The sequence below is a fragment of the Nerophis ophidion genome, linkage group LG22 (assembly GCF_033978795.1).
Source record: "Nerophis ophidion isolate RoL-2023_Sa linkage group LG22, RoL_Noph_v1.0, whole genome shotgun sequence".
NCBI classification, from domain to species: domain Eukaryota; kingdom Metazoa; phylum Chordata; class Actinopteri; order Syngnathiformes; family Syngnathidae; genus Nerophis; species Nerophis ophidion.
Window position 1 is genome coordinate 3,925,110 of NC_084632.1, and position 26,080 is coordinate 3,951,189.

Here is a 26,080-nt window from a genome sequence, read left to right on the forward strand (position 1 = left end):
TAAATTATTCAAGGTTACTTTGAAAACAAAATACTCTTGTCTTTGTATTTTACACTTTGAAGAGTCCTAATGGGTGGCAGCAGTCATAAAGTCAAAGGTTTTCCCACTTAATTTCATCTTCTTAACATGAATTTGCTAGTTATGGGGGTCCAAAATTAAGGAATAATGTACAGGCATATCCCGGGCAGCTAAATGGGGATATGGGGACCTGTGTCAAAAGTCAGCTGAAACAAAGAGCGGGAAAGCAGAAGGACTGGTTGTGTGACACGCTCGCCAGGGATGATTTTACTGTTGTGTTCTTGCTTTCTGCATAAAATAAAATGGCAGGACCGAGTTTATTTGCTTTCCTGGAAGGACAGAAGAAACGTTTTGTGGCTAGCTTGATTACTACTTCCCTTATTTTATGAGCGGTTTTGCGGATCTCGTAAAAGTTTGACTGCACGACTGAGCCTCAACAGAACTCCCCAGCGAAGTTGACATTTCGTGTTGGTTCATTTGTTTTTGTTAACCATGATTAGGGTAGGTTGTTAGCAGTGGGTCATATAAGTATATGCTGTGCATAGTTCTAACCAGAGCTTGATTTAACGGTCACTGACTTAAATTACTCGCAATATCCACATGACGACAACAAAATGTCAATATCAAGGGCAGTCGTATTAAGTGTGGTCAAGGTTGCTTATTTAACTCTGACCGTATCGCGGGGAAAATTGAAGACGTCGGCCGTAGTTTGGACACCCCTGGCTCAGAGTGTATTTCTTATGTCTGCATCTATTATTTGCGGGGAGTCTCAAAGTGAGAATAGCGGGGATCTACTGTACATGGAATATTTGCTGAATTTCCTGGTGTAACAAGGATGAAACACACCTTGGAAGCTTGAACAAATAATAGAATTAAATCAAGATAAAAAGCAAATCAACAAATGCCCTCGCCTTAGTGAATCTAGACTTCAACAATGAAGACGCAGGTTGAGAGAATAAGCACCGTGATCAAGCCAGCTTCTTTGAAGAGGTGCTCGATGGAGGAAGCTGGAAAGAACTTGATCCACGTAAGATTGTGCTACTGGAGACCACCTTCCATTTTTCTACCGCATGTTTTACAAGCTGGGAGTTTTAACAAACATGTAGACTTGTCTCTCTGCTTTCAAACACGGGGGTGTCACACTGTCAAACTGAAATGACACACAGACCTCAAACCTCCTCTCAAAGCTCTGGAACTCCTTCAATCTCTCCTGGAAGCCTTCAGCCAGAGCGCCACCTGGTGAATGAAATGCAACATTGCTCACGTTTTGATGTGAAGTAAAGAACCTTTTCTTTAATGGATTGGTTTACGAGGTTGGACTTTTTCAGGACTACTAATGTCATTGGCAGTGTAGTGGTTGACATAGTGCAGCTACTATTCACTCATTATCACATAGTGATTATAGAACTGGCCCGTGGGCACCCTCCACTTGCATTATCATTACCTCCACCAGGCACTAAAACACCAGTCAGCAAGACTAAGCAAGAGCTACAGCGCACATTTCCACAACATGTCATGGATCCTGTGAGGACTTTCTAATGCACAAGCAGACGGATGGTCAAAATGGTCAATGGTATTGAAGAGAACCGCCATCTTGCATAGTCTAAATAACTAAGGATGCACAATCAGTAACGGGGAATAATGTCGTCACACCGATCAATCAAATACCGTATTTTTCGGACTATAAGTCGCAGTTTTTTTCATAATTTGGTGCGACATATACTCCGGAGCGGCTTATGTGTGAAACTATTAACACAATACCGTAAAATATCAAATAATATTATTTATCTCATTTGCGGACAAAGAAAATGTCAGCAATCGTCACACACACGTCACCCAGTAGGAATTTGGCGGGGGAGGGTCACGGCAGAAGTGCATTGTGGGTCATGGAATGCTAACTGCTATATGCTACTGCCGTAGCAATTAAGATGGATCATTTCATCGTTGGCGGTAATTTATAAAAACTGAGAAGGGCTGAACAAAAATGGCACCGAAAAGGAAATCATGTACTGCAGATTACAATCGCACCTTCTTACATACGTCGCATACTGTCACGTCATACATCACATACGTATACGCCCTCGCGGAGCAGAGAGGTAGCAGCATGGGTAACATTAGCTGTGATGCTAGCGGAGCCGTGTGAGTGGTAATACAAGCGAAAGAAGGTGTGAATCTGGTAACAAATGAAGGAAGAATTAATTCCCAAGAAAGACAGCAGGGGGTCCATCGTCTGGCGGTGGTTTGGCTTCAAGTGGGAATATGTCAAACAGACAACTGTAATTTGTCAAGCGTGGTGCAAAAGCGTTGCTACAAAAAGTAGCATTGCACTTTCTGTTTTGGAAATGAAATGAATGTTTGTGCTACTGCTTAAAAACTGTTTAATAAATACAGTTTTGGTCAATTGACTTAGTTTTGATTTCTTTCTCTGCATGAAAGTTTAAAATGAGCATATATTAATGCAGTATGAAGAAGAATGTTTTAAAGGCCTCCTGAAAGCCACTACTAGCGACCACGCAGTCTGATAGTTTATATATCAATGCTGAAATATTAACATTGCAACACATGCCAATACAGCCGCTTTAGTTGACTAAATTACAATTTTAAATTTCCCGCGTAGTTTCTTGTTGAAAACGTCGCGGAATGATGACGCTTATGATGACGTGTGTGCGTGACATCTGGAGTTGCAGGGGACATATTAGCGCAGCACCACTTACGGCTAAAAGTCGTCTCTTTTCATCGCGCAATTACACAGTATTTTGGACATCTGTGTTGCTGAATATTTTGCAATTTGTTCAATAAATAATGGAGAAGTAAAAGTAGAAAGATGGAGGTGGGAAGCTTTAGCCTTTAGCCACACAAACACAGTGTTCCCTTGTTTCAAATTCCCGGAGGTGAAGCTTTACTATGGATCAGAGCGGTCAAGCGAACAGGGTTCCCGACCACTTGTCAACCGGCGGGTTTCGTTGAGAAAATTGTGGTAAAAAGTCGCCTCTTACCGGAGATCTGCGGAGCTTGCGCCGTCCATACAGCTGCCGTCACTTCCCTCAGACACTGGCGTCAAGACACCCGTGGACACACCCCTCTATCAGGTACTATTTAACTCACTAAAACACTAACAACACAATAGAAAGATACGTGATTTCCCAGAGTTATCCTAGTAAATGTGTCTAAAAACATCTGAATCGCTCCCAATGCAATGGCTATTTTTTTTTTTACTTTATTTTTTTTTCTTCCTAATCCTTCGCTATCAATATCCTCAGCCACGAATCTTTCATCCTCGCTCAAATTAATGGGGTAATTGTCGTTTTCTTGGTCCGAATAGCTCTTGCTGCTGGAGGCTCCCATTATAAACAATGTGAGGATGTGAGGAGCCCTCACACCGGTCACGTCATCGTCTGCTACTTGCGGTAAAGGCAAGGCTTTTTTTTAGCGACCAAAAGTTGCAAACTCTATCGTCGATGTTCTCTACTAAATCCTTTCAGCAAAAATATGGCAATATCGCGAAATGATCAAGTATGACACATAGAATGGACCTGCTATCCCCGTTTGAATAAGAAAATCTCATTTCAGTAGGCCTTTAATGTAGACACATACAATCATTATACTGCTGTGATTATATGTATCAAGTGTTCATTAAAGCCTAAAGCAAAATATCAAGATATATATTGTGTATCGTGATATGGCCTAAAAATATTGATATTAAAAAAAGGCCATATGGTCCAGCCCTCGTGTGGCACCAAAAGTTCTGCAAACAATCCGCGAGGAGGAGAAAAAAAAAACATCAGACTTCAACACATCAAACCTAGTCAGCCACCTTAAACGCCAGAATGACTACAAGGATGTTTTGAAAGCCTACGAAGACGCCTGCTGCCCCAGGGCCAGCTGCCAAGACTACAGTAAAATCTACATTTCATAAATAAATGGGTGTAAGTAAGTTATCAGCCGTGAGAAACAGGAAGTTGTCATTATCGGCTTGAAAAGAGCATCTAGAAGGACTAAAATAATCAAAGCACACAGTCTGCATGCTCACCTGTCTCGGGCATGCCCTGTGCTCGATGCATGCGAGAGTTGAGCACCTCTTTGGCGGACACGAAGAAGATGCGGTTGGGTGCCTGCTCGCGGTCCACCACCTTCAGCTCCTCCACCAGGAAGTTCACACAACGATCTGTGTGCTGCTTTCTCACCTGGCGAGTCACATGTGGGTGTTGACTTTCAAACCACTAAACCGCGCTGACTTTGACGTTAGCAATAACATCGCAGAGTGACTTACATCCTCCATGTACTCTGGCTCATTGGTCGAGGCGTCCCAACGATTGTTCAGGATGAAGATGTTGGGCTTTGACAACCGCTCGTTCACTTTGTGAAAAAAGTGTTTTTCCTAGATGATAGCAAGTGTGAGATGGACAGTGTTGTTGAACATGGCAGGTCTCTGCAGAAGTGTGTTTAGAACATGTAACTAAATCATTCCATATCCCACACCGGCGTGGAAAGGAATGTGTGTGTGAATAGCTACTGCCAGCTCAAGACCAACATTGCATGAATGCCTGGGCAGTCAGTCACATGCTGCAAGATGCCACCAGGTTGGAAATAACCACACTGCTTGCTTTCCGCTTCTGGACACTGCATGTGAGTTGGTAACCAGCAGTAATAACTGACTAACTCGTAATAACTGCAGGGAAAGTTTGTTTAATCAGCCAGTCAAGCAAAGGCGGCGTAACCGTCTAACTCACAGGTGTCTAACTCAAGGCCCGGAGACCAGAACTGGCCCGCCACATCATTTTAGCATTTTATTCCACCATTTTGTTTATTTTATGTTTTACAGTGTACGTAAAAAAATACATAATTATTAAATAATTGCTTAGTATCATGTTTTTTTATTTTACCTTATTCGTATGTTTACACAATGGCTTCTGGTACTTGCCACCATTTTAGGATGATGTTAACTTCTCCTATGTTAGAATGCTAACGTTAGCATGTTAACATTTAGTGCAAGCATTTTAGCTAATTTTGTTCGTTTGCACCTAAAAATCAGTGATTTTCACACTAGCCACATTCTTAAATCCATGCTAACTCGTCCATAAATTAGTATGCTAACTTTGTATGTGAGCATTTTTGCTATTTTTGCACTTTTAATACTTTGCACCATCTCAGGGAGTATGTTAACTTCTCCTATGTTAGAATGCTAACGTTTGAATGCTAACGTTAGCATATTAACATTTTAATGCAAGCATTTTAGCTAATTTTGTTCGTTTGGACCTAAAAATCAGTCATTTTCACACTAGCCACATTCTTAGATCCATGCTAACTCATCCATAATTTAGCATGCAAACTTTGTATGTGAGCATTTTTGCTATTTTTGCACTTTTAATACTTTGCACCATCTCAGGGAGTATGTTAACTTCTCCAATGTTTGCATGCTAGTTTTTGAATGATAACGTTCGTGTGTTACCATTTTAGCCAACTTTGTTCGTTTAAACATAAAAATCATGGATTTTAATACTTAGTGCCATCATACAAGTATACTAACTTCAAAATTAGCATACTAACGTTTTATGCCAGCATGTTTATTAATTTCCTTTATATAAACCTACAAATCATGAATTTTGATACATGGCGCCATCATACTCATGTATGGTAACGTCTTCTACATTAGCATGTTAACGTTTTACGTTAGCATGTTTGCTAATTTCCTTCGTATAAACCTAGGAATGATGGATTTTGATACATGGCGCCATCTTGCAAGTTGATGCTTGCTTTTTAGCTTTGATCGACCCCGGGCCAGAGGTTCACAGCACAGATGGCAGGCCAATCGTAATTTTTGCTGGGATTTTCTAGTTAATTTCAAATACTAAGGTCCTGAATTCAATCCCGGGCTTGGGATCTTTCTGTATGGAGTTTGCATGTTCTACCCGTGACTGCCTGGGTTCCCTACGGGTACTCCGGCTTCCTCCCACCTCCAAAGACATGCACCTGGGGATAGGCCCCTCCCACTTCCAAAGACATGCACCTGGGGATAGGCCCCTCCCATTTCCAAACACATGCACCTTGGGATAGGTTGATTGGCAACACTAAATGGTCCCTAGTGTGGGAATGAGAGTGTGAATGTTGTCTATCTGTGTTGGCCCTGCGATGAGGTGGCAACTTATCTAGGGTGTACACCGCCTTCCGCCCGAATGCAGCTGAGATAGGCTATAGCACCCCCCGAGACTCCGAAAGGGACAAGCGGTAGGAAATGGATGGATGGATGTTACAAGAAGCCCTTTGTGGGCAGCCATAACTGCCACGTGACCCTTAATGAAAACAAGTTTGACAGCCCTGATCTAAGTGACTGCAACTGTCAGTGTAAGCGTGTTTATTCTTAGCATCACCCTTCAAACAGGAGGACACGGGCCCACACAGTAGAGAACCCGTCATTACCGTGTTCATGAGCGTGGATTCGGAATTGGCCACCAGCACGAAGACGTCGGCGTCCAAGCAAAACTTGTCTATCCAGCTGTCCAACTCCGATGTGACATCTGTGCCTGGGCTGGTGAATGACAGGGCAATTATTCTACCAGACAAAAACACTTAAAAACATGAAGTGTCAGTTTGACCAATTTGGGATGCACGATATGTTTTTTTTTTTTAATCAAGAGGGGAGCAAGGGTGAAAATTAAAGTGTAGATTTGTCCTGACAAAAGTCAGTATTGATGGTAAATATTTATGGCAAAGTGCTGGTTGTCCAGTGCCATTATTTCTACAATGACATCACGTTTTCGCCTTCAGGTCATAATCTGGCAAATTTTGGCACTTTTCAAACGCAGCATCGAAAGAAACAAGCACTCCTTTTTTTCTTTCTTTGCGGTTGGCTTTGCGACAGCTTCTTAAGCAGCAGGTTTTCAAAACACTGTGGTAGCAAACTGATAAGGTATGATGTGTTGAAGCTCAACTTTTTTCTACTCTGAGGAATGACCTACTGAAAATCAGAATTGTGCGCTTTGAATAGGTAGCTGTCTTTTTTTAACCACTTAACAGAAGTACATCAGCAGATACAATATGTACACTCATGAAACCAGTATTCTCTTCCTTGTGCAACGATACATCGCTTAACTTTCAAAACTTCGGTAGAGGTAAATTAATTGGTATTGTTCATTATCAATAACGCTATTTGTATTGGTATTTGCAATGCTCCATTTGTAGTGTAATAATGCTCATTGTCATTTCTGTATTATTATTTATTTCGCTAACTGCTTCTTTGCTATCACTTACCATCATATTTGTACATATCCTATTTGCTGATGTTGCTCTATTGTTGTTGTTGTTGTTATTATTGTTGGGTTTGCTGTTGTTGTTTTTGTCTCTCTGTCTAATCCCCCTCTTGTCCCCACAATTTCCCCCTCTGTCGTCCTTTTTTCCTCTTTCTATCCCCTCTTGCACCAAATGATAATATAAATACATTTAACAAAGTCAAATACAAATAAGGCAACAAGAGAAATATCCTACACTTCTCTTTTGTAAAGTAAATCTGAACAGCCGAAAAGGGGAATTTACATCAACTATATGATTTGCATGAGAAGCCGGACTGGACAAAAACAAAAACATAAAAAAAATAAAAACTTTCAAATCTTAATTTTTTCCCAGAGAAATCCAGTTTTTGTCCTTCTTTCCCGGCGTCTCACTGGTACTGTATTGTTTCTGTACTGCAAGACCCGCCTCTGCCTGCAGCACTGGAATTATGGGCTCATTAAAGCAGCAGAGTGAACTTTTATATGGAGTGGTTTAATCAAATAATGCGACTAAGATAGATGGTCATTAAAATGACAGAACATATATCTCTGCCAAAAATCCAAACATTTTGTAAATAGTTTTACAAATAGGGGATGATTGAATAAGTTAAGAAGAGCAGGAAGCAGCTCACACATTCTCATACTTTCTGTAACATCCTGGAAGAAATGTCAGCCAGCTCGAAAAATGTCTCAGCTATCAAATCTACATGAAGGAGCTCAGAATTGTTTTTATTTAAATGTTCAGAATATTTCAGGAGGAAACCTTACAATGTGTTAAAACTATAAACTGAAAAAAAAAAAAATGAGTAGATGGTGAGTTATTGTGTTGAAGAGAAATGCCCTATTTTTCACAGAAAGATTTTTATATTTTGAAATGCAAACACGATGTTGTTGGTGCTAAATAAGAACATTGGCATTAAACATTATCTTGCTACTAGTCCGATGTTTCCTAAAAAATAACTTTAAACCCTTGTCCGTCTGTTTACTGACATTGGAAACTTTGCACAAACAGTCGCTCGAAATCTTTGACCAAAAACCACAACACCACCATCACTGTTTAGTTCTCCAAAAATATAGATTGTTAAATTTAGCTAACATTCAAAGATTAGCATCAATACGAATGGCCCATCGAATCCTAAATAACACTGCACCAGCGCCACTTAAGCACTTTGTCCAGTTTACATCTGCTGTGAAAACTAGAATCACACGAGCCTCCACCAGGGGGCAATGTAGCATACCCAGATGTAAAACATGTTTTGCACAATCAGCCTTTTCATATAAAGCGATAAAGGAATGGAACAACCTTAAAACAAACTTGAAAAGTCAAAGAGATTACTCTTCATTCACAATGGATGTTAAAAATGAGCTTTGGAGCAATCAAAGCTGCTCACCTCCTCTCTGAGCTGCTACCTTACCGTGGTAGAGGAGTTTGCGTGTCCCAATGATCCTAGGAGCTATGTTGTCTGGGGGTTTTCATGCCCCCTGGTAGGGTCTCCCAAGACAAACAGGTCCTAGGTGAGTGATCAGACAAAGAGCAGCTCAAAGACTTCTATGGAATTACAACGAAATGAACCCAGATTTCCCTCGCCCGGACGTGGGTCACCGGGGCCCCGCTCTGGAGCCAGGCCTGGAGTTGGGGCACGATGGCGAGCGCCTGGTGGTCGGGCCTGTTCCCATGGGGCCCGGCCGGGCACAGCCCGAAGAGGCAACGTGGGTCATCCCTCCAATGGGCTCACCACTCATAGGAGGGGCCATAGAGGTCGGGTGCATTGTGAGCTGGGCGGCAGCCGAAGGCAGGGCACTTGGCGGTCCGATCCTCGGCTACAGAAGCTAGCTCTTGGGACGTGGAACGTCACCTCACTGGGGGGGAAGGAGCCTGAGCTAGTGCGCGAGGTAGAGAAGTTCCGGCTGGATATAGTCGGACTCACCTCGACGCACAGCAAGGGCTCTGGAACCAGTTCTCTCGAGAGGGACTGGACCCTCTTCCACTCTGGCGTTGCCGGCAGTGAGAGGCGACGGGCTGGGGTGGCAATTCTGGTTGCACCCCGGCTCAAAGCCTGTACGTTTGAGTTCAACCCAGTGGACGAGAGGGTAGCTTCCCTTCGCCTTCGGGTGGGGGGACGGGTCCTGACTGTTGTTTGTGCTTACGCACCAAACAGCAGTTCAGAATACCCACCCTTTTTGGGTACACTCGAGGGAGTACTGGAAAGTGCTCCTCCGGGTGATTCCCTTGTCCTACTGGGAGACTTCAACGCTCATGTTGGCAACGACAGTGAAACCTGGAGAGGCGTGATTGGGAAGAATGGTCGCCCGGATCTAAACCCGAGTGGTGTTTTGTTATTGGACTTTTGTGCTCGTCACAATTTGTCGATAACAAACACCATGTTCAAACATAAGGGTGTCCATATGTGCACTTGGCACCAGGACACCCTAGGCCGCAGTTCCATGATCGACTTTGTAGTTGTGTCATCGGATTTGCGGCCTTATGTTTTGGACACTCGGGTGAAGAGAGGGGCGGAGCTTTCTACCGATCACCACCTGGTGGTGAGTTGGCTGCGATGGTGGGGGAGGATGCCGGACAGACCTGGCAGGCCCAAGCGCATTGTGAGGGTCTGCTGGGAACGTCTGGCAGAGTCTCCTGTCAGAGAGAGTTTCAATTCACACCTCCGGGAGAACTTTGAACATGTCACGAGGGAGGTGCGGGACATTGAGTCCGAGTGGACCATGTTCCGAACCTCTATTGTCGAGGCGGCTGATTGGAGCTGTGGCCGCAAGGTTGTTGGTGCCTGTCGTGGCGGTAATCCCAGAACCCGTTGGTGGACACCAGCAGTGAGGGATGCCGTCAAGCTGAAGAAGGAGTCCTATCGGGTTCTTTTGGCTCATAGGACTCCGGAGGCAGTGGACGGGTACCGACGGGCCAAGCGGTGTGCAGCTTTAGCGGTCGCGGAGGCAAAAACTCGGACATGGGAAGAGTTCGGGGAAGCCATGGAAAACGACTTCCGGACGGCTTCGAAGCGATTCTGGACCACCATACGGCGCCTCAGGAAGGGGAAGCAGTGCACTATCAACACCGTGTATGGTGCGGATGGTGTCCTGCTGACTTCGACTGCGGATGTTGTGGATCGGTGGAGGGAATACTTCGAAGACCTCCTCAATCCCACCAACACGTCTTTCTTTGAGGAAGCGGTGCCCGGGGAATCTGTAGTGGACTCTCCTATTTCTGGGGCTGAGGTCGCTGAAGTAGTTAAAAAGCTCCTCGGCGGCAAGGCCCCGGGGGTGGATGAGATCCGCCCGGAGTTCCTTAAGGCTCTGGATGCTGTGGGGCTGTCTTGGTTGACAAGACTCTGCAGCATCGCGTGGACATCGGGGGCGGTACCTCTGGATTGGCAGACCGGGGTGGTGGTCCCTCTCTTTAAGAAGGGGGACCGGAGGGTGTGTTCCAACTATCGTGGGATCACACTCCTCAGCCTTCCCGGTAAGGTTTATTCAGGTGTACTGGAGAGGAGGCTTCGCCGGATAGTCGAACCTCGGATTCAGGAGGAACAGTGTGGTTTTCGTCCTGGTCGTGGAACTGTGGACCAGCTCTATACTCTCGGCAGGGTTCTTGAGGGTGCATGGGAGTTTGCCCAACCAGTCTACATGTGCTTTGTGGACTTGGAGAAGGCATTCGACCGTGTCCCTCGGGAAGTCCTGTGGGGAGTGCTCAGAGAGTATGGGGTATCGGAATGTCTTATTGTGGCAGTCCGCTCCCTGTATGATCAGTGCCAGAGCTTGGTCCGCATTGCTGGCAGTAAGTCGGACACGTTTCCAGTGAAGGTTGGACTCCGCCAAGGCTGTCCTTTGTCACCGATTCTGTTCATAACTTTTATGGACAGAATTTCTAGGCGCAGTCAAGGCGTTGAGGGGTTCCGGTTTGGTGGCCACGGGATTAGGTCTCTGCTTTTTGCAGATGATGTAGTCCTGATGGCTTCATCTGGCCGGGATCTTCAGCTCTCACTGGATCGGTTCGCAGCCGAGTGTGAAGCGACCGGAATGAGAATCAGCACCTCCAAGTCCGAGTCCATGGTTCTCGCCCGGAAAAGGGTGGAGTGCCATCTCCGGGTTGGGGAGGAGACCCTGCCCCAAGTGGAGGAGTTCAAGTACCTAGGAGTCTTGTTCACGAGTGGGGGAAGAGTGGATCGTGAGATCGACAGGCGGATCGGTGCGGCGTCTTCAGTAATGCGGACGTTGTATCGATCCGTTGTGGTGAAGAAGGAGCTGAGCCGGAAGGCAAAGCTCTCAATTTACCGGTCGATCTACGTTCCCATCCTCACCTATGGTCATGAGCTTTGGGTCATGACCGAAAGGATAAGATCACGGGTACAAGCGGCCGAAATGAGTTTCCTCCGCCGGGTGGCGGGGCTCTCCCTTAGAGATAGGGTGAGAAGCTCTGCCATCCGGGAGGAGCTCAACGTAAAGCCGCTGCTCCTCCACATCGAGAGGAGCCAGATGAGGTGGTTCGGGCATCTGGTCAGGATGCCACCCGAACGCCTCCCTAGGGATGTGTTTAGGGCACGTCCAGCTGGTAGGAGGCCACGGGGAAGACCCAGGACACGTTGGAAAGACTATGTCTCCCGGCTGGCCTGGGAACGCCTCGGGATCCCCCGGGAAGAGCTAGACGAAGTGGCTGGAGATAGGGAAGTCTGGGCTTCCCTGCTTAGGCTGCTGCCCCCGCGACCCGACCTCGGATAAGCGGAAGATGATGGATGGATGGATGGAAAGCTGCTCACACGGTCACTAAGGTGGCCACTATGATTGACACATCAACTTAATGTGTATTATATTTATCCATTAGAGCATTTTTGTTGTAAATAGTGAGGTGAGTCTGTTAAAATCATGGTTGTTTTTACGAATGATGACAGATGTGAACAAGAGCATGTATCAAAAAGGTCAACCAAAGCACGAGATTCCTCTACAGAATCTCCTCTCTGGTCAACAAAAGCACCTTGAGGATTCTAGCGGGAACTCTCATTCAACCCTTCTTCGATTACGCTTGCATTTCCTGGTACCCCAGCACCTCCAAAACCCTCAAATCTAGACTCTAAACATCCCAGAATAAGCTAATCCGGTTACTTTTAGACCTCCACCCCAGATCACACCTCAATCCAACCCACTTCTCCAAAGTGGGCTGGCTCAGGGTGGAGGACAGAGTCAAACAACTTGCACTGAGCCTAGTCTATAAAATCCGCTACACCTCCTTGATACCGAAGTACATGTCAAATTACTTCCTTAATGTAAATGACCGCCATAACCACAACACCAGGGGGAGCTCCACAAACCACATTAAACCCAGATTTCGATCTAACAAAAGGTCTTAACTCATTCTCTTTCTATGCCACATCAATGTGGAATGCACTCCCAACAGGTGTAAAAGTAAGTGCATCTCTATATTCCTTCAAAACCGCTCTAAAACAACACCTCCAGGCAACTTCAACACTTTACTAATACCCTCCTCCATTCACATCCCATCTCCCCGGATTATAAACAACTCAAATGTACTTCTAATGTATATACTTGTTCTTATGCTATGTGAACTCACTATGTTCTCTGCTGGCTGTACATATCCTACTAAATAAGACCTACACTGTTTCAATGTCCACATTTCTCTGTTGATGCAATTGTTGATGACTGAAGTTCTGATATCAACCAAAGCTCCTCATCCCACCCCCCGGATTGTAAATAATGTAAATAATTCAATGTATATACTATGATGATTAACATGTGTGATGACTGTATTATGTTGATAGTATATATTTGTACCATGAATTGATTAACGTGGACCCCAACTTAAACAAGTTGAAAAACTTATTCGGGTGTTACCATTTAGTGGTCAATTGTACGGAATATGTACTGAACTGTGCAATCTACTAATAAAAGTATCAATCAATCAATCAATCAATTGTCTTTGTGTATTGATGTAAATTAGATGTGGTTGTATTGTACATGAAGTATGTGTCAATGAAAGGGCCTTTTATGACTTTTCTTAATTTGATTACATGCTATAGTATGATTTTATTGCATGATTTTTGTATCCCTTTTTGTATCCCTTTAATTTAGGTAGCCAGGGACTGCAGATGGTAATTAGCTACTTAGCTATAATCTGGTACAGAACATATCTGTCTTTGAGCTTAATGTTTCTGTGCATTGTCCCTTCAAATAAAGATTAAACTAAACTAAACATACACAATTAAACATTCTTGGGACAAGCGGTAGGAAATGGATGGATGGACGGATGGATGAATGGATATTTTTTTATACAAAAACAATCTGTTTACCTGTCGACAAGCACCAGGTCGTCTCGAAGCAGGGCGCACTTGGTCTTGGGCCAAAAAACACGTACGAGACAGCCGGCGTCCAGACTCTCATCCATGTGCAGGGCATGGGCCAGCTGGTTTACCGTCTGTAGGGTTTTAAACGTACAACTTTATGGACATGTCACTCCTAATGAAATGTACTTAGCAGATCATCCGTCCTTGCTCAGTGACTGTTGCAGAAGCACAAACCAATGTGCGTGTGAGTCACTATTTTCCATGCACACTCTCAAATGTGACTATTGGTCATGCGCTGTGTGCCTCCCATACACTGGGGGGCGCTTGTTTACACAGATTAATGTGTTGCTTTCCTGGTTGAGTTAAGACATTACACAAAAACAGGTGTCTTTGCGGCTGCTTACGAGTTGACATCCTAACTCTTGTTGCACCTGACTACAAATATTATGTCTCCAATGGCGGTGCTGATGTTGATTAGCAGACAGAATCAAAACATTTCCATAGACTATTCTACAAACATGAAACTAGGGGTGTAACGGTACGTGTATTTGTATTTAACCAATTCGGTACGGGGGTTTCGGTTCAGTTCGGAGGTGTACCGAATGAGTACACATGCAAGCAGCGACCGGGCTAGGACAACATGTAAAAGCCAGAGCTGGAAGACCCTCCTGTCTTGTTAAGATCTCCCATTTGGGAACACTTTGGCTGCGCGATACAACAATGGAGGACGGATGTTTGTCCTCCAGGGCTGACGTATTCTCGGGGGCAACACCCTTCACTCTACCCGGCAGTGGGTCTCCACAGCTCCGGACTCCAGGGTAAATGAAGAGTCCGGCGACTGGTTGCAAATCGTGGCTTTATTGAGGTCTTGCACACAGCCAATCCAACAAAACACCAGACACTCCGCACTCGCGCTAAGCTCCCCTCACTTCTCTAGCCCACACGCTGACTGACGTCACATATTAAAGGGCCACACACACACACACAGACACATGCTATCCTCATAACACATGCTAACCCATTTGAAGCGTCACCACCGCATTCAAGCAGCCTTTCCTCGGTGAGACAGGCAGGGCTAAAGCAATAACAAATGTTTTTATAGCAGCGGATTTAAGTCCATATTGCATTAAAAACTAGATTTTGACCCACTTCTATGGTGGAAGAACAATGAGCCCATATATCCTTTTACTGCCAAGTTAGCCAGGCTAATAAAAGTCTCAATCAATCAATCAATCAATCAATCAAAAAAGCACTTTATATGTAGAAAGGTTTCGTTAGGAAACCATTCTGATCCTTATTTTATTTAGTTTTTATTTTATACATGTTGACCACATTAACCCTGGCAATGGACCCTGTGTGTATATGTATGTTATGCCAATGTTTACAAATTTGGTAAATACATTTATAAATATATTTTGTAGTTTTCTTACTGTACCGAAAATGAACCAAACCGTAACCTCTAAACCGAGGTACGTACCGAACCGAATTTTTTTTGTACCGTTACACCCCTACATGAAACTAATAGTAATCTCGGAATTGCTGGATTGGATGCGGGTGTGAAGCAAAGACTAGTGGGAGAGAGTTGTTTTGAAAGATTTTTTGGATGGTGAATGGAAAGAAAACTATTAATTGTCTCAAAGTTGAATCAATAATCTCCATGGATTGATGGAAGGAGTTTCAAGACCGAAGCAAAAGACCTTTCGTTCGTGCTCTGGTACCGCTTCGAATAAGGGATGCTATTGTTGGGTCCAAGCTTGCCTTTTATGCAGATTACAGAGTTACTGCTAATCAGTTTAAAGTGCACAAATGTAGCCATACCGCTCGGTATCTTTTGACGTGCCTTTGTTACGGCCGTTTGCTCTTCAGCCGATGCACAGGGCATGCTCTTTAGCTCAGCCCCGCCCCTTTTGTGTTTATGGAGGCTTCTCTGACACACTATGACGCACAATGAAACACTGCTCTTCAAACTTGAAAAAAATATGGCGCACCGTGCCGACTTTTTGACCCCTAAGTGAGCAATGCTTTGGCCAGCAACTGCTTTTTAAAGAATAGACAAACACATTACATTACATTATTACTTACATCAAAAACACTGAGTACTCTCAGCAGTCATAAAAAACTGAGGCAATCTTAAGCACTTTGCATGTTTTTTTAATATACCTGTATATATCGGATGGGGGTTTTTAAACTAAAAATAGCATGGTATCAGTTTTGGTCCATATCGCACAGCCCTATTTAGCGTGAAGAGGTTTGTATACGTTTCCTTTTTTGCCTAATACACCTGCTTCTCTTCCATCTCACTCGGTTTTGTTCAAGAGTCCGAATGAAGCTGGCATTCTCCATTTCCTTGGCTACCTTTTTAAATTAATCTCTATGTTTATTTTTTTACTCCAATCGATGCACTTCAAAATGTTCTGTTCTTTTAATTTGTGAAACTTTATTCAAGTTGTTGCCTTTGTTTTTATTGAACGGTACCTGCTTCTGGGACTGGCGCATTTTCTCAAAAGCCAAACACGATCAAATTAAGGTGTTTTCATCGGTTGTAGGATGCTTATTTATTTCCAAAGTATTACAAAAATCAGACTGATTTCAATATCCCTCTTCAAATCAAGACTCAAACACACCTATTCCTGACTGCTTATTCATTGTAAATTTTATCGATCTTTGTTGTTGTTTTTATCCAATTGATTTTATTGTTTTAATTTTGTACGGTGTCCTTGAGTGCCCAGAAAGGCGCATTATAAGTAAAATGTATTATTATTAGTATTATTTCATCCATGGAAACATAGTGTTTGTTTGTCTTGACTGTAAACAGGTGAGCAATGAGAAGATGGATGGATATGTTAATCCTGGGTTTCTGCAGGTGTCAGCAAATCTAATTTAACGTCCATGTCCATTTTGATTGATTGATTGATACTTTTATTAGTAGATTGCACAGTACAGTACATCTTCCGTACAATTGACCACTAAATGGTAACACCCGAATAAGTTTTTCAACTTGTTTAAGTCGGGGTCCACGTTAATCAATTCATGGTAAAACTGCAGATGGTTATTATACGGTACGAATACTCAAAAGCATACAATCGTCTGTGTAGACAAAACTGTCAGCATTTGACAATGATAATGTTGAACAGTTAAAAAGTTTACAATAACTGGCAAAATTAAGCACCAATGTAATCAATATACATAATAATAACAATGTAAGTGACCCTTTTAAACACAATAAATATTTTCATTACTGTAGTATTTATTTACTCTTTTAATTGGAAGGGCAATAACTTCTATTACCCTAAATGAGTAAACAAACAAAAACAAAAAAGGACTCAATCTCAAAAATTTCACTTCATTAAATATGGCATATTTTGAAGCTTAGTTTTTTTCCCCAATTTGAAAAACCGAGTCTGTTATTGTTTATGTGTTATTGTTTGTGCTTTGGTGTTATCTCGTGGGATGAGTTCACTGCCTGCGGGTGCTGCATTGCCTTTCTGTTTAGACTGAGCTTTCAACCGGAAGTAAAAGTGCCGTTCTGTCTCCATAGCTTTATTACTCGTATGGATTATTCACTCATCCCTCCAAGCAAGTTTTACAATATAACTAAAACACCTCTTACTTACTAAACCTTCCCTTTTGTGATGCATGTAGGAGTGTTTTCATGAATATTTGTATTTGCTAATGAAGCTAGCGCCGTTAGCATTCGCTAACATGCTTACACGTTTACGAGTGTCTTTGTTAGTAATATTAACTTAGAATTACATTTTTTTTGTATCGCTTCAGTTTCGTAAATTCACCAAAACCATGACTTTTGTTTTGTTTGACCAACCGTTTTTCTGCCTGGTTACGGACATCGATTGGATTCAACAAAGTTATGTAAATAAACATTAACAAAATATTTATGTGTAAATGACATATATATTTGCGGCTTATAGTCTGGTGCGGCTAAAATATATACAAATATTGGTTTATTCAAAAAATGTAGCGGGTGCGGCTTATATCCGGTGCACTTTATATATACACTTTAACTTTCCTGAGGGAACTCTCCTGAAGGAATCAATAAAGTACTATCTATCTATCTATCTATGTAATGCTTTTTAATACCGTTTAAGGCCTGAATTTTCACACAATTCATTTAATGACTTTTAATGCATTTTGATGGCCCACAGAAACCCTGTAAAAAGTGTTAATGTAGTAAACTGAACGTCCAAAAACAAATAGTTGTGCCAGTAGCAGTGTAAAAATGCAGCTTTAATAATTGAATCAAGTCAAACTGGTTGTCTTGCTTCCAGGGGGGAAACAATAACAAGCTTCCCACAACAAGTGTCGGGATAAGATAATGATTTAACATAAAGATAACAAAAATAATATGTTAGGATATTTCTATAAAGTATGCTCCGAACTCATATTTGTTTTGAGTGTCTCTTCAAGGAGACAGTGCATTTAGAGATGTACGAAAACATTGACCTTGATGCTCTTCTCCTCGTCCGAGCCCTCAGTCTTGAGGTAGGCCTTGTCCTCATCGGTGCCCTCCACGCTCAGGAAGCAATTGGTGGTGTGGCCGATACCGCTGGGCAGCACTCGGTCCCTCAGCATGGCGTTGACCACTGTGCTTTTACCGTTACTCGTCCTGGAAGTGCACAATGCGGAATTCAAAAAGCAGTGTAGCCATGTTCCGCCACTATGTAGCATCTAAAATGAACTCACATTAAAGGGGAACATCATCACAATTTCAAAAGGGTTAAAAACAATAAAAATCAGTTCCCAGTGGCTTGTTGTATTTTTTGAAGTTTTTTTCAAAATTTTACCGGTCTCGGAATATCCCTAAATAAAGCTTTAAAGTGCCTTATTTTCGCTCTCTGCGAAGACATTGGCCATTTCCCTGTGACGTCACACAGTGCTGCCAATGTAAACAAACAATGGGAATACCACAGCAAGATATAGCGACATTAGCTCGGATTCAAACTCTGATTTCAGCGATTTAAGCGATTCAACAGATTACGCATGTATTGAAACAGATGGTTGGAGTATGAAAGTATTGAAGAAGAAACTGAAGCTATTGACGCTATTCATAGCCATGGCATGGCCGAATAGCTGCGTTAGCATCGCCGGTAAAATGTGCGGACCAAACGATCAGGACTTTCGCATCTTTTGACACTGGAGCAACTTAAATCCGTCGATTGGTAAGTGTTTGTTTCGCATTAAATGTGGGTGGAAGGAAACGTAATATAGTTGCAAATGCATCTACAGGTTATCCATACATCTCTGTGCCATGTCTGCTTTAGCACCGCCGGTAAATAGCATGTTAGCATCGATTAGCGTAGCATGTTAGCATCGATTAGCTGGCAGTCAACATCAACAAAACTCAGCTTTGTGATCTCGTTGACTATCGTTGCAAATGCATCTGCAGGTTATCCATACATCTCTGTGCCATGTCTGCTTTAGCACCGCTGGTAAATAGCATGTTAGCATCGATTAGCGTAACATGTTAGCATCGATTAGCTGGCAGTCAACATCAACAAAACTCAGCTTTGTGATCTCGTTGACTATCGTTGCAAATGCATCTGCAGGTTATCCATACATCTCTGTGCCATGTCTGCCTTAGCATCGCCGGTCAAATGTGGAGACACTCTGGCACATTCAATGGGGGTCTGGCGGCAGACACTTTGGCATCTTGGGGCCAGTGGTGCAACTTGAATCCCTCCCTGTTAGTGTTGTTACACCCTCCGACAACACACCGTCGAGGCATGATGTCTCCAAGGTTCCAAAAAATTGTCAAAAAAACGGAAAATAACAGAGCTGAGACCCGGTGTTTGTAATGTGTTGAAAATGAAAATGGCGGGTGTGTTACCTCGGCGACGTCACATTCTGACGTCATCGCCTCCAGCGCGATAAACAGAAAGGCGTTTAATTCGCCAAAATTCACCCATTTAGAGTTCGGAAATCGGTTAAAAAAATAGATGGTCTTTTTTCTGCACCATCAAGGTATATATTGACGCTTACATAGGTCTGCTGATAATGTTCCCCTTTAAGGAATTCAAGTCAATAAAGTGAAAAAGCAGTCACGACAAATCTCTGAGAATGACTTCCGTGGAGCTGGAGCCGGAAAAATATATACATTTTGCAAGGGGTCAATGATAAATACTAGGAATTATGACATCATACAGGTAAATCCAATTACATTAAAAAGACTGTTATTATAAAAAAAAAAAAGCGAGATTACCCGTACTGCGCTGTAAGAAAATTCAAGCACTCCCTTTCTCGTACCTATCTGCAGACCGGTTAAATAGTGGGGCGGGCATGTGTGACCCCGGGTAAATGCTTTATCAGTACCTTCAAACCCGTTTTGAACAGCCGTGCACTACAACAAAAGGTGCTCATTGTAGTCGCCATTATTCCTGACTTCTTCATTTCGATAATAAAAAACCTTTTATTAATTTTTGTTAGGTTGATTGGCAACACTAAATTGGCCCTAGTGTGTGAATGTGATTGTGAATGTTGTCTATCTGTGTTGGCCCAGTGATGAGGTGGCGACTTGTCCAGGGTGTACGCCGCCTTCCGCCCGATTGTAGCTGATAGGCACCAGCGCTCCCCGCGACCCCAAAGGGAATAAGGGGTAGGAAATGGATGGATGGATGCAAGGTTAAAGTGCTTTATATATTGTGCTCCTAAATTGGTGATCAATCTCAAATTGGGTTTATTTAATTTTATGTTTCTGTAACAAATTATTCAAGTTGGTCAAAAAGTGTTTAAAGTTTAAATATGGATATTTTTTTTTATATGTCCGTCTCCATAGCTTTATTGCCCGTATGGGTTATTCACTCATCCCGACGAGCAAGTTGTACAATATAACTAAAACACCTCTTACTTACTAAACCTTTCCATTTTTGATGTCTGTTGGAGTGTTTTCATGCATATTTGTATGTGCTAATGAAGCTAACGTCGTTAGTATTTGCTAACATGCTTACACGTTTGCGAGTGTCTTTGTTAGTAACATTAACTTAGAATAAAAAAAAATTGTGTATTGATTCAGTTTCTAAATTAACCAAAACGATGACTTCTGTTTTGTTTGACCAACCATTTTACTGCCTTGTTACAGACAACGTTTGGATTCAACAAAGGTATTTAAATAAACATTCACAAAATAATTATGTGTAAATAACATATATATCTGTTTGTGTTCCTTATGAGCAGTGAAGAAGTCCCACATGGCGTTGACAATGTGGGACTTCTTCACTGCTCATGAGGAACACAAATGTTCTGCAAACATCTCGCAACGAAAGGAAAAAACCATCACACTTCAACATATCAGCCACCTGAAACGCCAGCTTTGCTACGACAGTGTTTTGAACGCCTGCTGCTAAAGAGAAGTGCGCCTAAACCACAGTTAAAAAAATACGTTTTTCGTTTGGAAAAAAGAAATTGTGCATCCCGATTATTTTTGAGTGTTTACTCACTGATTTCAGACTTTGAATATTACATTAAATTGCGGTTATGAGTGCATTTACCTGCCAAAAAAGGCCACTTTCATGTGTCTGCGAGCCAGCACCTCCTTGATGACTGCAAGCTTCTCTGCATACGCCTGGATCTCCAACTTTTGATCCAGACTTGCGATTTTCTCCAGAGCTTTGTTCTCGCATGTTTCTGTTGAAAAAAAACATAAGATCCGGCTTAAACACTTGCAATTAAATTCAGGTAACAAAAAAATGATTATCTTGAATTGAGTAAATAAACGGCTCCGGCCACAAACAGGTCACGACTCAATCAATCAATCATTCATCAATCAATCAATGTTTATTTATATAGCCCCAAATCACAAATGTCTCAAAGGACTGCACAAATCATTACGACTACGACATCCTCGGAAGAACCCACAAAAGGGCAAGGAAAACTCACACCCAGTGGGCAGGGAGAATTCACATCCAGTGGGACGCCAGTGACAATGCTGACTATGAGAAACCTTGGAGAGGACCTCAGATGTGGGCAACCCCCCCCCCCCCCTCTAGGGGACCGAAAGCAATGGATGTCGAGCGGGTCTAACAATACTGTGAAAGTTCAATCCATAGTGGCTCCAACACAGCCGCTCGACTCCTGCACCATCGCTTATTTCATTGCCTCCTAAAAGGTTGGCAGAACAACAGATCGTGGGACGGCGTGGCGCATTGGGAGAGTGGCCGTGCACAACCTGATGGTCCCTGGTTCAATCCCCACCTAGTACCAACCTCGTCACGTCCGTTGTGTCCTGAGCAAGACACTTCACCCTTGCTCCTGATGGGTGCTGGTTAGCGCCTTGCATGGCAGCTCCCTCCAGTGTGTGAATGTGTGTGTGAATGGGTAAATGTGGAAATAGTGTCAAAAGCGCTTTGAGTATCTTGAAGGTAGAAAAGTAAAACCCAGTCAGGCATCTTACCCTCCACAAACTTCGAGGTCTCCGTCACGTAATTGAGTAGCTGCTCGAACACGCCGCTGATCGTCTTCTTGGCCACCACGAAATGCTTCAGGGGGGAAAACTCTCCCCGGGCCGAGTCGGTCCGTAGAAGTGGAGGAACCGCCGCCATGGTCTGTGGACTGGAAACACACAGAGGTCACAGTAACCACAGTGCACTGGAGCAGTGGTTCTCAAATGGGGGTACGCGTACCCCTGGGGGTACTTGAAGGTATGACAAGGGGTACAAGAGATTTTTTTTTTAAATATTCTAAAAATAGCAAAAATTCAAAAATCCTTTATAAATATATTTATTGAATAATCCATCCATCCATTTTCTACCGCTTATTCCCTTTCGGGGTCGCGGGGGGCGCTGGCGCCTATCTCAGCTACAATCGGGCGGAAGGCAGGGTACATAATGAATAATACTTCAACAAAATATGAATGTAAGTTCATAAAGTGTGAAAAGAAATACAACAATGCAATATTCAGTGTTGACAGCTAGATTTTTTTGTGGACATGTTCCATAAATATTGATGTTAAAGATGTCTTTTTTTGTGAAGAAATGTTTAGAATTTTGCACTGTTATACAATTTAATAAATCAGAAACTGATGACATAGTGCTGTATTTTACTTCTTTATCTTTTTTTTTCGACCAAAAATGCTTTGCTCTGATTAGGGGGTAATTGAATTAAAAAAATGATCACAGGGTGTACATGACTGAAAAAAGGTTGAGAACCACTGCACTAGAGGATTATAGAGTAGCAGCTAGAGCCCATTGTGCTGACAGTTATGCCTGTGTAACAAAATAGTACATTTTTACCATTTTATAAGTATTCATAAACTTAAATAAAGCCAACTGCTGTTTATTGACAACTGTTACCAGACGCCATAGATCATTTTATATAGCCCTTGAAGGCCTGTAACAAATGTGTCAAAAAGGTACCATACATATATATTTGCTTACTAAATGTATATGTTCTTTTCGTTTGGACAGAAAAACATTTATGTATTGCATTAAATTAAAAATGTTTTCAATATTACAACACATATTGTATCGCCATACTTTCCAAACAATTTTTGGGGTTAAAGTTAAAACTGCTTGAACTATGATTTCAAAGCAAGTTCACCATCAAATAGTTCAATGTAGATTTTAGGGGTTAAAAGTATGGTGTTTTTTTTTTTTTTTTTACAGCATATTAACTTTTAACAAAAAAAAAATATATAAAGTTCCGTCCACAGAGCGTTTTTTTCAAGGTAAAATCCACATTTGTTGTTTTTATTGTGTATTACTGTAAACCGAAAAAGGGTCGCACATTTTTTGACAGTGAAGTGAAGTGAATTATATTTATATAGCGCTTTTTCTCTAGTGACTCAAAGCGCTTTACATAGTGAAACCCAATATCTAAGTTACATTCAAACCAGTGTGGGTGGAACTGGGAGCAGGTGGTTAAAGTGTCTTGCCCAAGGACACAATGGCAGTGACTAGGATGGCAGAAGCGGGAATCGAACCTGCAACCCTCAAGTTGCTGGCACGGCCGCTCTACCAACCGAGCTAAACCGCCCAGTAAAAAACTGGCAGCTCTGTTGCCAGAAATTAAAACATAAAAATAAAAGTGGTGCTGTTTTCCATTTACAGTAAGATGTTATAAAACCACAGTACATTTTACTGTAAAATTATGGCCACTAAGCTGACAGTTTTTCCATTTACTATGTAATAAGGCCTACTGAAAGCCACTACTAGCGACCACGCAGTCTGATAGTTTATACATCAATGATGAAATATTAACATTGCAACACATGCCAATATGGCCGGTTTAGTTTACTAAATTACAATTTTAAATTTCCCGCGGAGTTTCTTGTTGAAAACGTTGCGGAATGATGACGCTTATGATGACGTGTGTGCGCGACGTCTCAAATTGGAGGCGACGTATTAGCGCAGCACCACTTGCGGCTAAAAGTCGTCTCTTTTCATCGCGCAATTACACAGTATTTTGGACATCTGTGTTGCTGAATCTTTTGCAATTTGTTCAATCAATAATGGAGAAGTCAAAGTAGAAAGATGGTGGTGGGAAGCTTTAGCCTTTAGCCACACAAACATACGGTGTTTCCTTGTTTCAAATTCCCGGAGGTGAAGCTTTACTATGGATCAGAGCGGTCAAGCGAACATGGATCCCGACCACTTGTCAACTGGCAGGTTTCGGTGAGAAAATTGTGGTAAAAAATCGCCTCTTACCGGAGATCTGCGGAGACACTGGCGTCAACACACCCCTCCGACTATCAGGTACTATTTAATTCACTAAAACACTAGCAAAACAATAGAAAGATAAGGGATTTCCCAGTATTATCTTACTAATTGTGTCTAAAAACATCTGATTCGCTCCCAATGCAATTGCCTTTTTTTTTTTAACTTTATTTATTTTTTTCTAGTCCTTTGCTATCAATATCCTCAGCCACAAATCTTTCATCCTCGCTCAAATTAATGGGGAAAATGTCGTTTTCTCGGCCCGAATAGCTCTTGCCGCTGGAGGCTCCCATTATAAACAATGTGAGGATGTGAAGAGCCCTCACATCGGTGACGTCATCGTCTGCTACTTCCGGTACAGGCAAAGCTTTTTTATAAGCGACCAAAAGTTGCAAACTTTATCGTGAATGTTCTCTACTAAATCCTTTCAGCAAAAATATGGCAATATCGCAAAATGATGAAGTATGACACATAGAATGGAGCTGCTATCCCTGTTTAAATAAGAATATCTCATTTCAGTAGGCCTTTAACTGGCCATAGATGTAAACAAGTAGCGCTTTAACGAAACTTTGAAAGCATTAGCAACAATAAAACCCATTTTCAAGCGTTGCGTACATGAAATAATTTTGTTTTCCCGGACAATTGTAACACTTTAAAGGAGCGGACTGACCTCAGCTAGCCGGTGAAGCTAACAACATGCTACAAGCAAACATTATCCGGCGGGCTTTAGTGCAAACAAAAGTAGTGTAGCGGGTGTTATTACCTCAGTCCTAAGACAACCAGCCGCTTCTTCTCATAACAACAAACAAACTGCTCCTCTACGACGGTGTTGTTGATCCCTGCGTGTGTGGAAACGACGACTTGCTGCTCTTCACGTCAACCTGGCGAACCTTCTGTTGTTACGTACTGTCAAGGCGGACGCCTTAACAGGAAACGTACAAGGGGGGATATTTCAAAATAAACCTATACCTACTTGATAATGTTGATTGTATTAACTTTGTTAAATTAGCTATTCATCAACGTGAAAAAATGCAACGATATGTACTCCGTTTGGTCAGTAATATGTTTTTACAGCTATTTGGGTGGATAGATTTTTACCGACAAAAATAGACAACTTCCGGTTTTGGTTACGCCAGCTTGACGTAGCATGACAGCAGCCAATCAGAGAGCAAAGAATGCATCCAACCCTAAAAGGGTCTCCAAAGTAGGTAGGTAGATAGATAGATAGATGGATAGATAAAGTGAATTATAATTATATAGCACTTTTTCTCTAGTGAATCAAAGCACTTTACATAGTGAAACCCAATATTTAAGTTACATTTAAAGCAGTGTGGGTGGCACTGGGAGCAGGTGGGTAAAGTGTCTTGCCCAAGGACACAACGGCAGTGACTAGGATGGCGGAAGCGGGGATCGAACTTGCAACCCTCAAGTTGCTGGCACGGCCTCTCTACCAACCGAGCTATACCGCCAGATGGATGGATGGATGGATGGATGGATGGATGGATGGATGGATAAATAAATAGTACTTTATTTATTCCTTCAGGAAAATAAAAATTTCAGCACAATCCCATTCAAGTTCAGACAAACATTGCAGGGAGACAGAACAGGATCGCTGACGGTTCTGCCGACTTCCGGCACCCCTTACAAAAAAGGTGAGATACAGGTAAACAAAGGTGGGAGGGGGGGGGGGATTGGGAGAAAAAAATAAAAGATCGAATAAAAGATCGGTCGAAGCCCGGGCCTCTGGAGAGAGGGTCCAGACTGAGGCCAAGGGGAAAAAAAGAGCGGCCCGGGGGCATACTTGCCAACCTTTAGACATCCGATTTCG

At 42.5% G+C, this 26,080-nt stretch overlaps 1 protein-coding gene across 2 annotated transcripts in view; it reads right to left on the minus strand.

Annotated features, from left to right (window-relative positions):
- The window catches only part of mfn1b (mitofusin 1b), a 37,714-nt gene extending 12,534 nt beyond the window's left edge, over positions 1 to 25,180 (minus strand). The window contains exons 1-9 of one of the 2 annotated variants that reach the window (XM_061883043.1): positions 25,016 to 25,180; positions 21,993 to 22,150; positions 21,091 to 21,226; positions 18,050 to 18,212; positions 13,598 to 13,722; positions 6,436 to 6,544; positions 4,289 to 4,396; positions 4,049 to 4,202; positions 1,187 to 1,254 (exon numbers count right to left, since the gene is read on the minus strand). In XM_061883043.1, coding sequence (XP_061739027.1) covers positions 1,187 to 1,254; positions 4,049 to 4,202; positions 4,289 to 4,396; positions 6,436 to 6,544; positions 13,598 to 13,722; positions 18,050 to 18,212; positions 21,091 to 21,226; positions 21,993 to 22,140 — 1,011 coding nt within the window. In that variant the 5' untranslated portion in view covers positions 22,141 to 22,150; positions 25,016 to 25,180. The remainder of the gene's footprint in view (positions 1 to 1,186; positions 1,255 to 4,048; positions 4,203 to 4,288; positions 4,397 to 6,435; positions 6,545 to 13,597; positions 13,723 to 18,049; positions 18,213 to 21,090; positions 21,227 to 21,992; positions 22,151 to 25,015) is intronic. The other variant, XM_061883044.1, reaches the window with a different exon arrangement.
- Between the last annotated feature and the right edge of the window lie 900 nt (positions 25,181 to 26,080).